This window comes from Carettochelys insculpta, chromosome 2 (genome assembly GCF_033958435.1).
Source record: "Carettochelys insculpta isolate YL-2023 chromosome 2, ASM3395843v1, whole genome shotgun sequence".
NCBI classification, from domain to species: Eukaryota; Metazoa; Chordata; order Testudines; family Carettochelyidae; genus Carettochelys; species Carettochelys insculpta.
This window is the reverse complement of record NC_134138.1, coordinates 229,927,351-229,943,192: the sequence shown is the minus strand read 5'-3', so window position 1 is coordinate 229,943,192 and position 15,842 is coordinate 229,927,351. Positions and strand designations below refer to the sequence as shown.

General features: G+C 46.1%; 1 protein-coding gene across 4 annotated transcripts in view; it reads left to right on the top strand.

Annotated features, from left to right (window-relative positions):
• The window catches only part of GLCCI1 (glucocorticoid induced 1), a 115,713-nt gene that overhangs the window by 25,297 nt on the left and 74,574 nt on the right, over window positions 1-15,842 (top strand). For all 4 annotated transcript variants that reach the window (XM_074984693.1, XM_074984692.1, XM_074984695.1 and 1 more), the window contains exon 2: window positions 4,510-4,661. In XM_074984693.1, the coding sequence (XP_074840794.1) occupies window positions 4,510-4,661 (152 nt within the window). The remainder of the gene's footprint in view (window positions 1-4,509; window positions 4,662-15,842) is intronic.

Below are 15,842 nucleotides of genomic sequence, written 5' to 3'. Positions count from 1 at the left end.
TGCTTTATTACTGAAGCATACTCAGCTTCAGATAAACTGTTTCCAAAAGCCTATTCAATGTGCTCTGCAGTGGCTTTCTGCACAGAATGTCCACTACCTACCATGGAGTGAGTTTGGAAAGCTATCCCAGTTATCCATCACATTTTTGTTGAAAGTTTCTGCAAAATGTTTGTCAGGAAATATGGTGTTCCCAAAATAGATTACTGCTAATTCCGGTGATGGAGACTTTTACGTCTTTCTGATTTTGGCTTTTCTAGCTCATCTTTCAGGTCTTTATATCTCATTTGTCTCAAACTGTGGGGAAGTCTGCTTTATTTGAAAAGCTTTTCAGGCTCAGTGTAATCGCCTCTTCAGAGAGTTAGTATAATTCAATAAACCATTATTAAATTCCACTTAATCTATGTATGAGTTTAGATTTGTACATCTTTGGAAATACTTATCTGTTATGAAAGTAGAAGGGGTGTGACCAAGTGTGAACTGCTGCCAGTATCTGCAGTGCAGAAGACATACCTTAGGTGTCTTGAACTGGAATAGAAGCCTGTATCAGGTAGAGCCCTACAAATCTGCAGATGTCCACTGGTATCTGCATATCATTTTTGTGGATACAAATGTGGATGTGGTTATAAATGCTGTATCTAGTACCTTGCAGATTTGCAGATATCCACTTTATCTGTGGATCACTTTTGCAGATGTGGCTACCAATTTTTGTTATTCACACAGGGCTCTATCAGTAACAGAGAGGGAGCCGTGCTAGTCTATAAACTATCGAAACAAAAACCAGTCAAGTAGCACTTTAAAGACTAGCAAAATAATTTATTAGGTGAGCTTTTGTGGGACAGACCCACTTCTTCAGACCATAGCCATACCAGAACAGACTCAATGGCTATGGTCTGAAGAAGTGGGTCTGTCCCATGAAAACTCACCTGATAAATTATTTTGCTAGTCTTTGAAGTGCCACTTGACTGGTTTTTGTTTTGAGGGTTCTATCAGGAAGTGAATAAGCATATAACAGATTTTTTTTCCAAGTTGCATAAAATACAGATACATTGATTGGAACCTTGGCTCAATCACCAAAAGCACCGTTTATTGGAGCATGTTAATGTGGACAGAGTAGAGAGGTAACTGGGCCACAGTTCATTTAGATCTTTTGAAGATGGCTAGAACCTTGAAATTAAAGCAGAATTCTGTTGGTAGCCAATGCAATAATCCACTGATTTGTGGTGGTATCAGTATTTCTGTCTCTGAGGTGCTTATCTGGCTGGTTCTTGCTCAGATGCTCAGAGTCTGATTGTCATATGTGGGGTTCAGAAGGAATATTCCCCTAAAACATTGCAGTGACCTTGGATTTTTTTTCACTTTCTTGTGAATTGTGGGGGTGGCTTGATTGCCAGGATCATCTGGATACTATGTCACACTTAATTCCCTGACATTCAGTAAGATCCAGGTGGATTAAAGCCTGAGCTGTTTTACTCCCTGCCTGTGGCATGTAAAGTTAGCCTTCTGAGATGTTTAATGTCTTGGTCTAATTTTATTTGTTGGTGTTCTCTAATAAATAGGCTGGACTAGGAGATCTGATGATCTCTTTTTTTATTCTTAAGAATGCTTTCCTACCAGAATCACATCAGTTTTGCTTGGAGTGAGCTATAGGTAGCTGTTCTTTTTCTAGGCCTACAGCTAGAAACATGGTGTTTGAGGGAATTGGTATATTTTTTAGCTGAAAGGATGATGCTTGAGGCCATCTTTATAAATATTGATTGCATCTTTACCATCTTGTGCTCTCAATCCTTTATTCTTATAATTGACGTAGGTGTGATATGATGATTCCCTTTAGTGCTCTACTTTTCTGGATTTTTGAAGTTAAAGACAGACATTGTTAATCACTGGGATCTCTTTGAATGAAATGTGTGGTGTTAACTTAAAATAACTCCTGCCAGATCCCATAGATAAGGTGTGAGTGGTACCTTGTGTTCTACTGTGTCAAAGGCAGATGTACAACAGATTTTATACCTGTTTCCACTGATGTGAGATTACTTGTATGTTGCGTGAGCACTGTTGGACAAGGCATTGTCTTTCTGAAACTTAATTTAAAAGGATCTATAATTTTGAACATGTCAAGGTTGCTGAAGATATACTGAAGTCAGAATTTTATTGGTGACCTTTTTTGTTTTTTTTTAAAAACAAAAAAACTGCTGAGATTTCAAAAAGGATTAGTCCTATCTTGATTTCAATTAGAGATCTGGGGAAAGAACATTATGTCAGTAACGGGTGGATGGAGCCACACAAGAATATCAATATCGGTAGTCTCAAAATTCCTGTAGTGGTGGAAGGCTGTAAATGGTGAAGAGTAAGTGAAATAAAAATGGGAACAAACTGAAATTTGAGAATGATAGTAACACATTTATTTCTTAATGTTTATAAAGAAGCTAAGCTTGTTTTGTATATTGAAGGTTGCCTAAGATTCTTATGGAATACTTGAATACATGTGGTGCAAAACAATGTCTTGAGTACTGGGGGATGGTGGAGAAAATTCTGTGGTATTTTTCCTACCATTTCTCGCTAGGGTTTGGCAGGCTTTTTTGTAATGTTTTAAAGGTGTGTTACAAAATAAAAAATTGGCTGTTGTAAACACTATGATTATTTAATTTCACTAGTTGTAGGACTCCCCCTGTTCTGCCCTTCTTTCTCTCCTGTGAATGAGTCAACATTTCTCTTCGTCTTTTTGGCTTGTGGCTTCTTGTTTTTGCACTAAGGCTTTACATGTGCAAATCTGCCAAGGGAAATTGACTTTGCATGTTTCTAGACTCTGCATCTGCAAATTAACAGCTTGTATAAAATGATTTGTGGTGGCCTAGTTTTACTTCGCCTGGTCTGGCTTGTAAAAATTGAAGCTTCTTAATTATAAAAGAATTTAAGCATGTTGTACCAAGGATTTATGTAAACAAATTGTTTTACAAATCATTGTTATACTATTATATTTCTAGTGCATGCAGCTATTTCAGAAAATTCTTCAAAATGCTTTAGGTGACTCTAGTACAACATTATAATTTGATCAAATTTAGGTGACTAATATAATTTGAGTTATGCTTGGGAAGCACTTCTGAAGTCTTATTTTTTTTCAAGCATGTAACTTTAAAAAAAAAAAAATCCCTTTGCACTGGAGCTTTTGTTTGTTCTTAACCCAGAAGTAAACCTTTTTGTTTCATAAAATTTCTTAGCTGTATTTTGCTTTTGCAAATAAATCTTCAGTAAAAATTTTACATGTTTTAAAAGCTAATTTTTAGAAATGCAAACTTAACCAAGAATTGGCTATTAAGGAGGATAAATGCCTTTGAAATGTTAAAAATTTGGTTTCTAAATTGTTAAGATAGAAGTGATTAAGTTTCATGACACAGGAGCAACACTGTATATTAATATAATTTCATTGAATGAAGTGGGCAAGGTATTTAATGCTAAAATTAATTGCATTTCTAAATATTTTACTGATTGTGTTCAGTAAAATATCTGTTCCATTTAGTTCATAAACATAAAACTGTTAAAATAAGTACACCATGCTAATGCGGACTTAAATTCAGACAGCATGCTTGATTCTGTACAAGACAGTGCTATCAGAGGTTTAGCAGTCCTGCACTTTAGAAGATACAAGACAAAAATGTTTAAGGCGAGAGTAAGATGTTAAGTTCAACAGGTTTTTTTTGTCCCACCTCACAAGGGTAATCTTGAGCAGAAACTTGAAGAGTTGCTGGGGATTTGGTGGGTGGTAGAGGTTTTGTGCATTATAAGTGAAATTTTTGAGACTAGCATTGTCTGCACAGTTGGAGCTTAGCCAGAGGTTGATGATTATATATGAGATGAAGGCTGAGGATGAGTTGGGTAGGGTTTCAGAATTTACTACGTGAAATTGAAGCTTAGTATGAAAAACAAGGGAAGTAGGGAAGTGAATGAAATAGTTTGTGGCAAGTGCTCTCACTGTGAGAGAAGAAGAGTCAGAATCATGCCCCCCCCGCCCCCCGCAAAAAAAAAAAGAGGTGTACTAGGGGAACAATGCCAAGTCACATTCTGAGTGTTCGGGATTAAGGGGAGATGCATCAAAGACTGGTGCTTGTGATCTGAAAACATAGTTTGAAGGTGGTATAAGCACTGTGGTGGAGTTGCGGAGACTAAGAGATAATACCAAAAATTCTGTTCTGGCTGTGCCTGATCTTGAGCTTGCATCATGTCTTCCAAGATCGTATCAGAGGGGTGGATGACACAGAGTGGTGGTACAAATGTATGGTGAAACATATGTTGAAAAAAATGTTGAAATTGTACAAGGGCCAGAAAACTCATGGTTTTCATGGAAACTACAATTTTGTCATAACTTGTCTGCTTATACAAAATACTGCTTGTTATGTGGGGAGTATAACTTTGGCTTTCCAAAATCTGCATTTAAGTTTTCCTAATGTGGTTTGTTATGTTTAATATAAAATTTTGAATGACCTTGTTTGTTTTTTTTGTTTTGTTTTTTTGCAGTGGACAGGCCAAAATCCCAGCAAGTTAGAACCTGTGGTACCATAAGGCGAACTTCTTCTTTGGATACAATAACAGGACCTTATCTCACAGGACAGTGGCCTCGTGATCCCCATGTACACTACCCTTCATGCATGAAAGATAAAGCTACTCAGGTAAAATCTGTAAAATGCCCAAATAATTGTGTCTGTCCCTCTTTGCATTTTATTATCTTCTCCAAAATTTCAACTATATGCAATAGAACAACAGCTTTTCTTTTAAATTCTCATCACAGATATCCTAGTTTCTTTCAAACTATGTACATGATGATGGTTTTGTAATTTAGTGCTTTGATCTTACTAATATATTGCATAATTGAAAATCTCTGAGCTTTTCAGAAGTAATTTTTCTATAATCCTGTATCATTTCAATTAAAATGTAACTATATACATTTAAAATATAATAGAGATGAATTTTTGTCACTAGTGGCAAAGTAGGAAACTATGAATAGGTGCTATATTCTTTTTTACAACCTTAATAAATCAGTCCTCCTGTGTTGTAAATTTTGCTATTCCTGAAAGCTGTGCTTGAAAGTTGAATTTCTAATATCTATTACAATATTGATGTTAAAACAACTGGGAGAATGACAATATGAGAACAGACCATTTCAGTGATGAGTGCAGACACTACTATCTTTAACTGTTGGAAAACATCACTCTTGAAACAGATGGAAAATAGTTCTGCTAAGTATCATACCTTATTAAATTCTAGCAAAAAATTAAAACAAAAAGCAGTGAAGTAGCACTTTAAAGACTAGCAAAATAATTTATTAGGTGAGCTTTCGTGGGACAGACCCACTTCTTCAGACCATAGCCAGAACAGTCTGGCTATGGTCTGAAGAAGTGGGTCTGTCCCACGAAAGCTCACCTAATAAACTATTTTGCTAGTCTTTAAAGTGCTACTTGGCTGCCTTTTGTTTTGATAGTGTATAGACTAGCACGGCTTCCTTTCTGTTACTAGCAAAAAATTAGTTTTCTTCTTTGAGTGCATGTTCACCTTGATTCAGATCAGTTGTTTGTGTGCCCTGTGCACAGTTGCCATGAACGTTTTCACTTAGCAGCTTCTGTAATGACAGCTGGAGGTCCCCCTGGAGTGGTGCCTTCATGGTGCTCAATATATAAACCCCTGGACTTGACCTCCCTTTTAGCTCCTCCTTACCATCTGTGGCAGATATGGAACTGGTTTCAGTTGCTTACAAGTGCTTCCTTAGCACAGTGCTAGTTTTCATAGGCTAGTAGCTTTTTGTGTTAATAATTAGTAGTTGTGTGTTAATAGTTAGTAATAGTTAGAGATTGGTGACTGAGATAATTTCCATCTTATCACCCATCTTGGGCTATCATATAGGGGTTTGCAAGGGAGGACAGCTGAATGGTGTAATCCGAAGAATTAAATGTCTACTGCCCACCTGTTCATCATGATCTCTGTCTAGGTTGACAAGCACTGGGATAGTGGCCTTCTCAAAGGCTGGGGAAAAGCAAGGGAATAGATTCAACAGGATTTTTGCTGCACAGCCCTTGAGAGTCCCATCAAATACCAATTCAGGAGCCAGCACTGGCTGGGAGGTAAAGAATGACTCTCTCTGTGCAGCCGTCTTATGAGTTCTCTCATACCTGCAGCACAGCTTCTACCATCAATGGCAGTATAAACACCAGCAGGGCTGGTCTACACCTAAACTGCAACTTGCAGGATTTCCATTTCATTGAAGATATGCATAACATCCCAAGTGCATGCAGCATCCTTCATATTAATCTATCCCTCTGCTGAACAGTTTGCTACACTAAAAGGGAAGGTATTTCATCACTGCTTTTGTCTCGAAAAAAAAGAGACAAGTAACAACATAGGGGAACTGGAATACCATCGAACAGATTTATGGCTCCACTATATCACTGAGCCCTATTTCTTGTGCTGTAGAGGCAGGGTTAGAAAAGCATGGGAAACTCTGGCTTGATTGGTCCCATGCCACAAGACAGAGTGCAACTTCCATCAAGAGCTGGTTTAAACAGACCTTTTGTTTTGGTTCTAGGTTTAAGAGACTTAGAAATCATACAGCACTCAGATCTATGTGCCTCCCCCAAGCACCTAAGACACAACCCATGGCTGTCACCACTGTTGGGCATAAGCTTTCAGAAAAACATAGCAAGTTTAAACCAACAGGTCTGTAACATAACCCTAAACCCTGTGCATAAGACGGTGGCACAGAGAGAGTCATTCTTTGCCTCCCAGCCAGTGCTGGCTCCTGAATTGGTATTTGATGGGACTCTCAAGGGCTGTGCAGCAAAAATCCTGTTGAATCTATTCCCTTGCGTTTCCCCAGCCTTTGAGAAGGCCACTATCCCAGTGCTTGTCAACCTAGACAGAGATCATGATGAACAGGTGGGCAGTAGACATTTAATTCTTCGGATTACACCATTCAGCTGTCCTCCCTTGCAAAGCCCTAAATGATTCTCTGTCCTGTTTTGGGGAGCCCTCTCAGGAGACAGTTCTTCAGGAGATAGTTGTCTCTCCTTCAGCTAGGTACCATAGAACCAATGTCTCCAGCTGCAAAGTGGGAGGAGGTTCTACTTAAAGTACTTCCTCAGTTTCAGAAGGACTGGGGTGGGGACCAAGATCCATCTTGGACCACAGGGAAGTGAACGAATTTGCCGTTCTGAGTGGTAACCCTGTTTTCAGTTATCATTTCTCTAGATCCAGGAAATTACTTCTGATTTCAGATGGATATGCACTTGTCACACAGGAGATTTCTGACATTCATGGCTGGTCATAAACACTTACAGCTGCTAGGTACTTGCCTTTGGCCTTTGAGTAGCACTGAAAATTTTCACTAAGTTATCACCAGTGGTAGCAGCTGACTTTCACTTCCAGTATCATCCTGCTTTCACATGGAGGGATGGATAGCACAAGAGATATGATCTCCTACGTGCTGATGTGGAGCACAGACTCCTGAGGAGTTAAGTGGTCAGTCTGGTCTTTGGCAAGTCAGCCCAGGTGTTATTGGACAATGTGACAATATTAGCAGTCTGTTATATTAACAAGCAGGGAGCGGCATGCTCCTCACAGCTCAGTTCAGGGACCATTGCCGTCAGGGCAGGTGCATATCCCTCAAAATTGCTCTGACTGCTGTATATCCATCAGGAGTTCGGAATTCCATGGTGGACTCTCTGAGCAGATGAAAGGGGTAACTATACTGCCCAACTCTGCTGTAAGTATCCCAGGTATTGTTGCCCAGCTATAGAATTGTTGGTGTCAAATCTGAACTTAGTTCAAGAAGTGCTTCTCCAGAGGGATTACTGCCTGAGCTTTCTGGGTCATTTTTTGCTCTTTTGATGGTGTGAGACCCTGAAGTACACATTTCTCCATTGGCCTTTTTACCAAGGGTATTAAGGATTATTGGGTAAGGGGAGGCACAGGTCATTCTTATTTCTCTGAGCTAAGCCTGTCAGTTCTGGTGTCAGGACCAAGCACCATCTCATCTCAACCATCCCTGATAGATGTCTGGAGATATTTAAAGGGAGGTTAGACAGTGATGGAGATTATATCTTCCCTAGGCGATTTATTCCAGTATTTAACCACCCTGACAAGTAATGTTTTTTTATGTCCAACCTAAACTTCCCTTTCTGTAATGTAAGTCCATTGCTTCTTGTCCTATCCTCAGAGGTTAAGGAGAATATTTTTCTTCTTCCTCTTTGTGAGAGTCTTTAGATTCTTGAATGTTGATATCATGTCCTCTCTCTTTCCTTTTCTAGACTAAACAATCCTAGTTCTCACAATCTTCCCTCATAGGTCATGTTTTCTGGGCCTTTACTGCATTTTGTTGCTCTTCTTGTGCACTTTTTCCAGTCTGTCATCATCTTTCTTGAAATGTGGTGCCCAGAACTGAGCATAGTACTCCCAGGTGAGCCCTAATCAGCACAGAGTAGAGAGGAAGAATTAGTACTTCTGTTTTGCTTACCACATTCCTCCTAAGACATCCCAGAATTATATTTACTTTTATGCAACTGTGTTACTCTGTTGATTTATATCTTGTTTGTGGTGCACTATGACCCCTTATATCTCTTTTTGCAGTACTCCTTCCTAGGAAATAGTTTCCCATTTTGTATATGTAAAACTGATTGATCCTTCCATCTGTGTTGTATTTCCTGAGTTTCTTAATGAGAAATCATGTGAGACTGTATCAAAAGTCTTACTAAAGTCTAGATATACATCTACCACTTACCCCCTATCAGAGAAAGCTATCAGGTTAGTTTACGTGATTTGTTCTTGACAAATGTATTGTGTTACTTATTTTCATGAAAGCTTAGTTCTTCATCCTGCATGTGGCATTTTTAAAAAAAAAAAAAAAAAAAAAAAAAAGCGCCAAGGATCATAGAACCGTAGAACGCCAGAACTAGACAGGACCTCAGGAGGTCAAGTCTAGTCCCCTACCCTCGAGGCAGGACCAAGTACCATCTAGACCAGTGGTATCCCATAGAAATTCAAGGATTGTCAGACTTGTTGCTTTTCGTCCTTCTGTATTTGCCACAGCCCTCCCTCCCCTCACTCTAACTGAATGAATGCCTTCCCCCTCCCCCAGATACAGGCTCCCCCAGCCCCCCCCCCACTCAAAATAAATGCCCTCCCCCCGACCAGGCATCCTCCCCACCCCACATGCAAACTGATTGCTGGTGACTCCCTGGAGCTGAGGCCAGGGCTCCGGAGCTGGATTTGCCACACATGTGGCAAGTGGCAAACGTATGGGACGCCGCAGGTCTATACTGTTCCTGATAGATGTCCATGTAAACTGCTCTCTAAATATCTCTAGTAATGGAGATTCTACAACCTGCCTAGGCAATTTATTCAAGTGTTTAACAACCCTGTCAGTTAGGAAGTTTTTTGTGATGTGCAGCCTAAACTTCCCCTGCAGCAGGGTGAGCACATCACTGCATCTTGTGCTATCCTTAGAAGCCCTTGTAAACCGCTATCATGTCCCTCTGTCTTCTCTTTTCTAAACTGAACAAGCCCAGTTCTGATGGTCTTCCCTCATAGCTCATGTTCTCTAGACCTTTAATCATTCTTGTTGCTCTTCCCTGGACTTTCTCCAAATCTTTCCTGAAATGCAGTGCCCAAAACTGGACAAAATACTCCAACTGAGCCTGACCACTACAGAGCAGAGTGGAAGAATGACTGCTCACCATACTGTTGACTCTCTTTTAGCTTGTGGCCCACTATGACTCCTAAATCCCTTTCCAAAGTACTCCTTGCTGGACAGTTGCTTCCCCTTCTGTATGTGTGAAACTGATGTAGTCTTTCCTAAGTGTGGTACTTTGCATTTGTCCTTCTTAAACTTCATCCTGTTTACCTCAAACCATTTCTCCAGTTTGTCCACATCATTTTGAATTCTGACCTTGTCCTCCAAAGCAGTTGCAACCCCCGCAAGGTTGGTATCATCTGCAAACTTTCTAAATGTACTCTATATGCCAATATCTACATTGTTTATGAAGATATTGAACAGAACTGGTCCCAACACAGACCCCTGCATAACCCCACTTGTTATGGTCTTCCAGCATGATTGTGACCTGTTAGTAACTACTCTTTGAGAACTGTTATCCAGCCAGCTATGCACCCACCTTACAGTAACTCCATCTAAGTGGTATTTATGTAGTTTGTTGATAAGATCATGTGAGATTGTATCTGATCTCTTACGGAAGTTTAGGTACACCACGTCCACTTCTTCTCCCTTATCCGTAAGACTTGTTATCCTATCAAAGAAAGCTATCAGATTGGTTTGGCAAGATTTACAAATCCATGCTGGCTGTTACCTATCACTTCAGTTTCTTATAGATGTTTGCAGATGAATTCTAATGATGATCCTAATTGTCCATTTGTATATCATAATTTGGAAGGTAGATAAATTAAGGTATAGGTGTCTAGACCCCCTCTCTGAACTTCGCAATCTCAAAATTAAAGCCCAGACTTTGGATTTCACGAGACTTAGATGTAATTTGAAGTTTCCAACGTAAGCTGTGTGAGCAAAAAGATGGTGGAAAAAGCAGGAGTTAATCATTCAGCTTATTTTTAAGTCCGAAGATGCTTTGAAATGATGGATGCCCAACACAGCTGCAAAATTGGACGTGAAAATTATTTTTTGAGGAAGGTAAAAAAATATGTAACTTAAAATGGAAAAGAATTCTTGACCTTAGCTGCTTCCTTTTTGTGATAAAAAGGTTCCTGAGTGTAATCCGTTTTTAAATTCCATGACCCAAAAATCTTACTTTGAGTTTATGAATTTAGGAATCAGTCATTTAAAATTGGACAAGGGCTTTTTTCCCCCACAGGAATCTTTGTTGGAAGGCTACAGTTAGCCATTGTGTTTGTCTTAACACCTGTCCATGAAGCCACACTGGCACACAACAATCCGTTTTAGCATAAAAGGAGAGTGAGGTACACTTGAGCCTCTGTAATCTGGTTGTCCCTGATCTGGGAACATCCATGGTTCAGACCCTGTCAGGGGGAAAAGGAAACAGCTTTGCATGCTGCTGCTGCTCCTATTCCACAGCTGTGGGAACAGCAGCACAACAGAGGGCTGGTCTGGAGGCTTGTTCCCTGACATTTCCATAACAACAGGGGCAGTACCTGGGAGCAGCAGGGAGCATGGAGCTACATTTGCACCCACGAGTGGGCTACCAGGTAAATTTCCTACCCTCTACATGCCCAGACCCTACAATCCCATCTTCCTCACACACCCTGGCTACGTCTACACGTGAACGCTACATCGAAATAGCTTATGTAGCGACATTGAAATGAGCTATTTCGATTAATAATGTCTACACGTCCTCCAGGTCTGGTGCTGTCAATGTTCAACGTCGACGTTGGGCAGTACCACATCGAAGTAGGCGCTGCAGGGGAACGTCTACACGCCAAAGTAGCACACATCGAAATAAGGGTGCCAGGAACAGCTGCAGACAGGGTCACAGGGCGGACTAGCACTTCCGGGGCAACAGCTAGCCGCTCCCTTAAAGGGCCCCTCCCAGACACACGCAGCCTGCACCACACACGGTCTGCAGAGGCATAGGCACGCACACCTCGGGCGACGCAGTCATGGACCCCCAGCAGCAGCAGCAGCAGCAGCAGCAGCAGCAGCAGGAGCCAGAGGTCCACCCAGCCGCCCCTGCAGAAGCAGTGCTCGCCCTGCTCGATGCCATGCAGGAGGCAGCTGATCTCATCCTAGCCACAGAGGAGGAGCTGCCCGCAGGGGAGGAGGAAGCAACCCCAAACCCTGCAGCCCCCTGGTCCCCCCCAGCCTCCGCTGCACACGCTGCCGGCTGTGGAGCTACCCCACGAGCACCGACTGGTGGGAGCAGCTGGTGCTCGGAGAGTGGGATGACGACCGCTGGCTCCAGAACTTTCGCATGAGCCGGCAGACATTTCTGGAGCTATGCCAGTGGCTCACCCCCGCATTGAGGCATCAGGACACCTTCATTCAGCGTGCCCTCAGCGTCGAGAAACGGCTCGGCATCACTGTGGCCACTCCAGACAGCTACCGATCAGTGGGCCAGCAGTTTGGCGTCGGCAAGGCCACCGTCGGGGCTGTCCTCATGGAGGTAAGAGGACCCACGGGGGCAGGGGAGGGGAGCCCTGGCAGGGGAGGGCCACACACACCCTGCACACCCCTCATTGGTGCTCTCCCATGTGCTTCCCCTGCAGGTTGTCCGCGCCATCAACGCCCTGCTCCTCCACAGGCTCATGCGGCTTGGGGACCCGGATGCCACCATCACGGGGTTTGCCACCCTGGGCTTCCCCAGTTGCTTCGGGGCTCTGGATGGGACCCACATCCCCATCCGTGCCCTGGAGCACAATGGAGGACGCTACTTAAACAGGAAGGGCTACCACTCAGTGGTCCTCCAGGCCTTGGTGGACAGCCGGGGCCGCTTCCTGGACATATATGTGGGCTGGCCTGGCAGCACCCACAACGCCTGGGTATTCCGGAATTCGGGCCTGTGCCACCAGCTGGAGGCGGGGACCTTCATCCCCCGGCGAGAGATCCCTGTGGGGGACACCACCATGCCCCTCTGCATCATTGCAGACGCGGCATACCTCCTCCGGCCCTGGCTCATGCACCCTTACACGGGCCACATGTCAGCCAGCCAGGAGCGCTTCAATATGCGCCTGAACCACGCGCGCCAGGTGGTGGAGCGCACATTTGGCCGCCTCAAAGGGCGCTGGAGGTGTCTCCTCACCCGCCTTGATGCGGGCCCCACCAACATCCCCCAGATTGTGGGCGCGTGCAGTGCCCTCCACAACCTTGTCGAGAGCAAGGGGGAGGCCTTCTTTCAGGGCTGGGCTGTGGAGGCTGGCAGGGCTGATGTGCAGCCACCTGCTGCCCCCAGTCGCCAGATGGACCCCGAAGGGACCCGGGTCCGGGAGGCCCTGCGGGCCCAGTTCGATGAAGCCGCAAGGTGAATGCTGGCAGGCCCCCCATTGCGCCCCCCGCATCCTCCACAACACTCCCTGGCCCTATGCCCATACCACAGAGCACCCAAGAGCACATCCCGCCCCCCCCCCCCCCCCCGGCTTTTCTTGCAAATAAAAACAGACATTTGTTCATCAAACCAGAATATATGTTGAACTCTTATTATTATCATAACTAACTATTTACAGGCAATATATATATATATATACACACACACACACACATATATATATGTATTATAAATAAGATAAGATGAAAGAAAAAAGGGGAAGACAAGGAAGGAGAGAACTATTTACATGGGGGAGCAGGTATCAGCATAACAACAGGGGTCTAATACAAACTATTTACAAAAGATGATAACTGAAGGGGATATATACAAAGTGGGGGGCATGTCCTGGGCCCCACACCCCCTAATATCCAGGGCTGGGGGTGGGCAGCCGCGACCCACGCCTTGGCCTCAGCCCTGGCCAGGGCTGGCTGGGGGCCGGGCGGACCGGTAGATATGGCCGGCGGGTGTCAGCTGGCCCCAGGTCCCCCTCGGCGGAACGGCCCTCGGTGGCGGATGGCGGTGCGACAGCGGATGGAGCAGCGGGTGGAGCGGCAGGTAGAGCAGGCAGGGCGGGCAGAGCGGCAGCCGGCGTGGCATGGGGGGCCAGGTAGTCCGCAACACGTTTGAAGGTGTGCATAAAGGCCCCCCATGCCTCCTGGCGCCAGGCCAGCACCCGCTCCTGTAGTTGGAGGCACCGGTCCTCCATCCGCAGGCGCTGCTCGGAGACCTCCAGCTGCCGATGGAGGATCGCCAGCAGCGGGGGGTCCATCGCCGTCCGTGGGTGGTGCTGGCTCTGCCGTCGTCCCCGCCCTGGGGCCGGTCGGTGCTCTGCCGAGGGGCTGGCCTGGACTGATGGCCCCAGTGGGCTCTCTGGGACCACTGACACCTCGCCGGCGCTCTCCGGTCCTTCCGATGGTGCAGCTGCGGAACACGGGGGGGAAGAAGAGTGGAGACAGACGTTAGTGTGGGCCCCGAGCCGTGGCCCTTGTCCCCCACCCCTCTGCTGCTGGTTCCCCATCCCCGTCCCCGGGAGATGCTGCTGATGGGTGTCCCACCCCCTCCCCCCGGGGGACCCTAGGTTCTGCTCCCCCCATCCCCAGTGATGGGGCATGGCACTGTCGTGCTGGGGGGGCAGGGGGTGATACACTCCTGTGAAGGACATGCCACTGCTGTCCTTGGGGCCATGGTCATCTGGGCATGTGGAGGGCCCTGGTCATGTCTCTTGTCCCCGCCCCTCAACCCCGGGGGTGTGCACCGGGGGGGTACCTACCTGATGGTCCACTCCCACGGTCAGGGGACACCCGGTGGGCGGACGCCCTGCTGGAGCTCCGTGATGGCAGAATTATTTGGAGCCCCCTGTCACTGGAGGAGGACTCCCCCTCCTCCTCCTCCTCCTCCGGTGCCCCAGGGTTGGGCTCCTGGGGGGGCCCCTGGGGTGCGGGACTTACCTCCAGGGCGGACTCCGCCTCTGGGGCCTGCTGGGGCTCGTCGGCCAAGGTATCATGAGTGGCCGGAGGGGAGGAGGTATGCTGGGGGCCCAGGATGGCCCTGAGCTCCCTGTAAAAGGGGCAAGTGATGGGGGCAGCCCCAGATCAGCTGGCCGCATCCCGGGCCCGGGCGTAACCCTGCCGCAGCTCCTTCACCTTACTCCTGACATGGTCAGGAGTGTGGGCAGGGTGACCCCGGGCGGCCAGGCCCTCGGCCAGCCGAGCAAACGCATCCGTGTTCCGCCTCTTGCTCCCCATTACCTGGAGCACCACCTCCTCACTCCAGAGCCCCAGCAGGTCCCGAAGCTCGGCCTCTGTCCAGGAGGGGCCCCGCTGCCGCTTCCCCGCCTGGCTGCTGGGCTGTGAGCCCTGGCTCCCCTTGGGGGGGCGTGTCCTGGGGGCGCTTGGGAGGCTGGCGGGCAGCCATTGCAGTGGTGGGGGGTGTGTGTGGCTGCAGAGGGGCATGCAGGCTGGCCGCGTGTCTGGGCTGCCGCCTACACGCTCTCTCAGCTTCCTGCACAGGAAGGCAGGGGGCGGGGACCTTTAAGGGGCCACTGCACGTGGCAACCATCGAGCTCAGGGGCTGGAGAGAGCATCTCTCAACCCCTCAGCTAATGGCCGCCAGGGCAGACCCCGCTATTTCGATGTTGTGGGACGCTCAACAGCTACACGTTCCCTGCTTCAACGTTCAACATCGAAGTAGGGCACTATTTCCATCTCCTGATGGGGATGGCGACTTCGACGTCTGGACGCCTTACGTCGATGTCAACTTCGAAATAGCGCCCACCACGTGTAGCCGTGATTGGCACTATTTCGAAGTTGGCGCGGCTACTTCAAAGTAGCTGGCACGTGTAGACGCGGCTCCTCTCTCCTTCTCAGACCCTATACCTCCACTCTCCCAGGGCTTTCCATGGTCTGGAAAATTCCATAATCAAGCATACCCTATTTCCCAGAGTTACCAGATTAGAGGTTCAAGTGTAGCTAGGTTTTGTGCTCTCATAGAATCATAGAATACTAGTACTGGAAGGGACTTCGAGAGGCCATCGAGTCCAGTCCCCTGCCCCAATGGCAGGACCAAGTCCTGTCTAAACCATCCCTGATAGACATCTATCTAACCTGTTCTTAAATATCTTCAGCGATGGAGATTCCACAACCTCCCTTGGCAATTTATTGCACTGTTTGACCACCCTGACAGTTAGGAACTTTTTCCTAATATCCAACCTAAACCTCCCTTGCTGCAGTTTAAGTCCATTGCCTCTTGTTCTACCCTCAGAGACCAAAAAGAACAAGTTTTCTCCCTCCTCGTGACACCCTT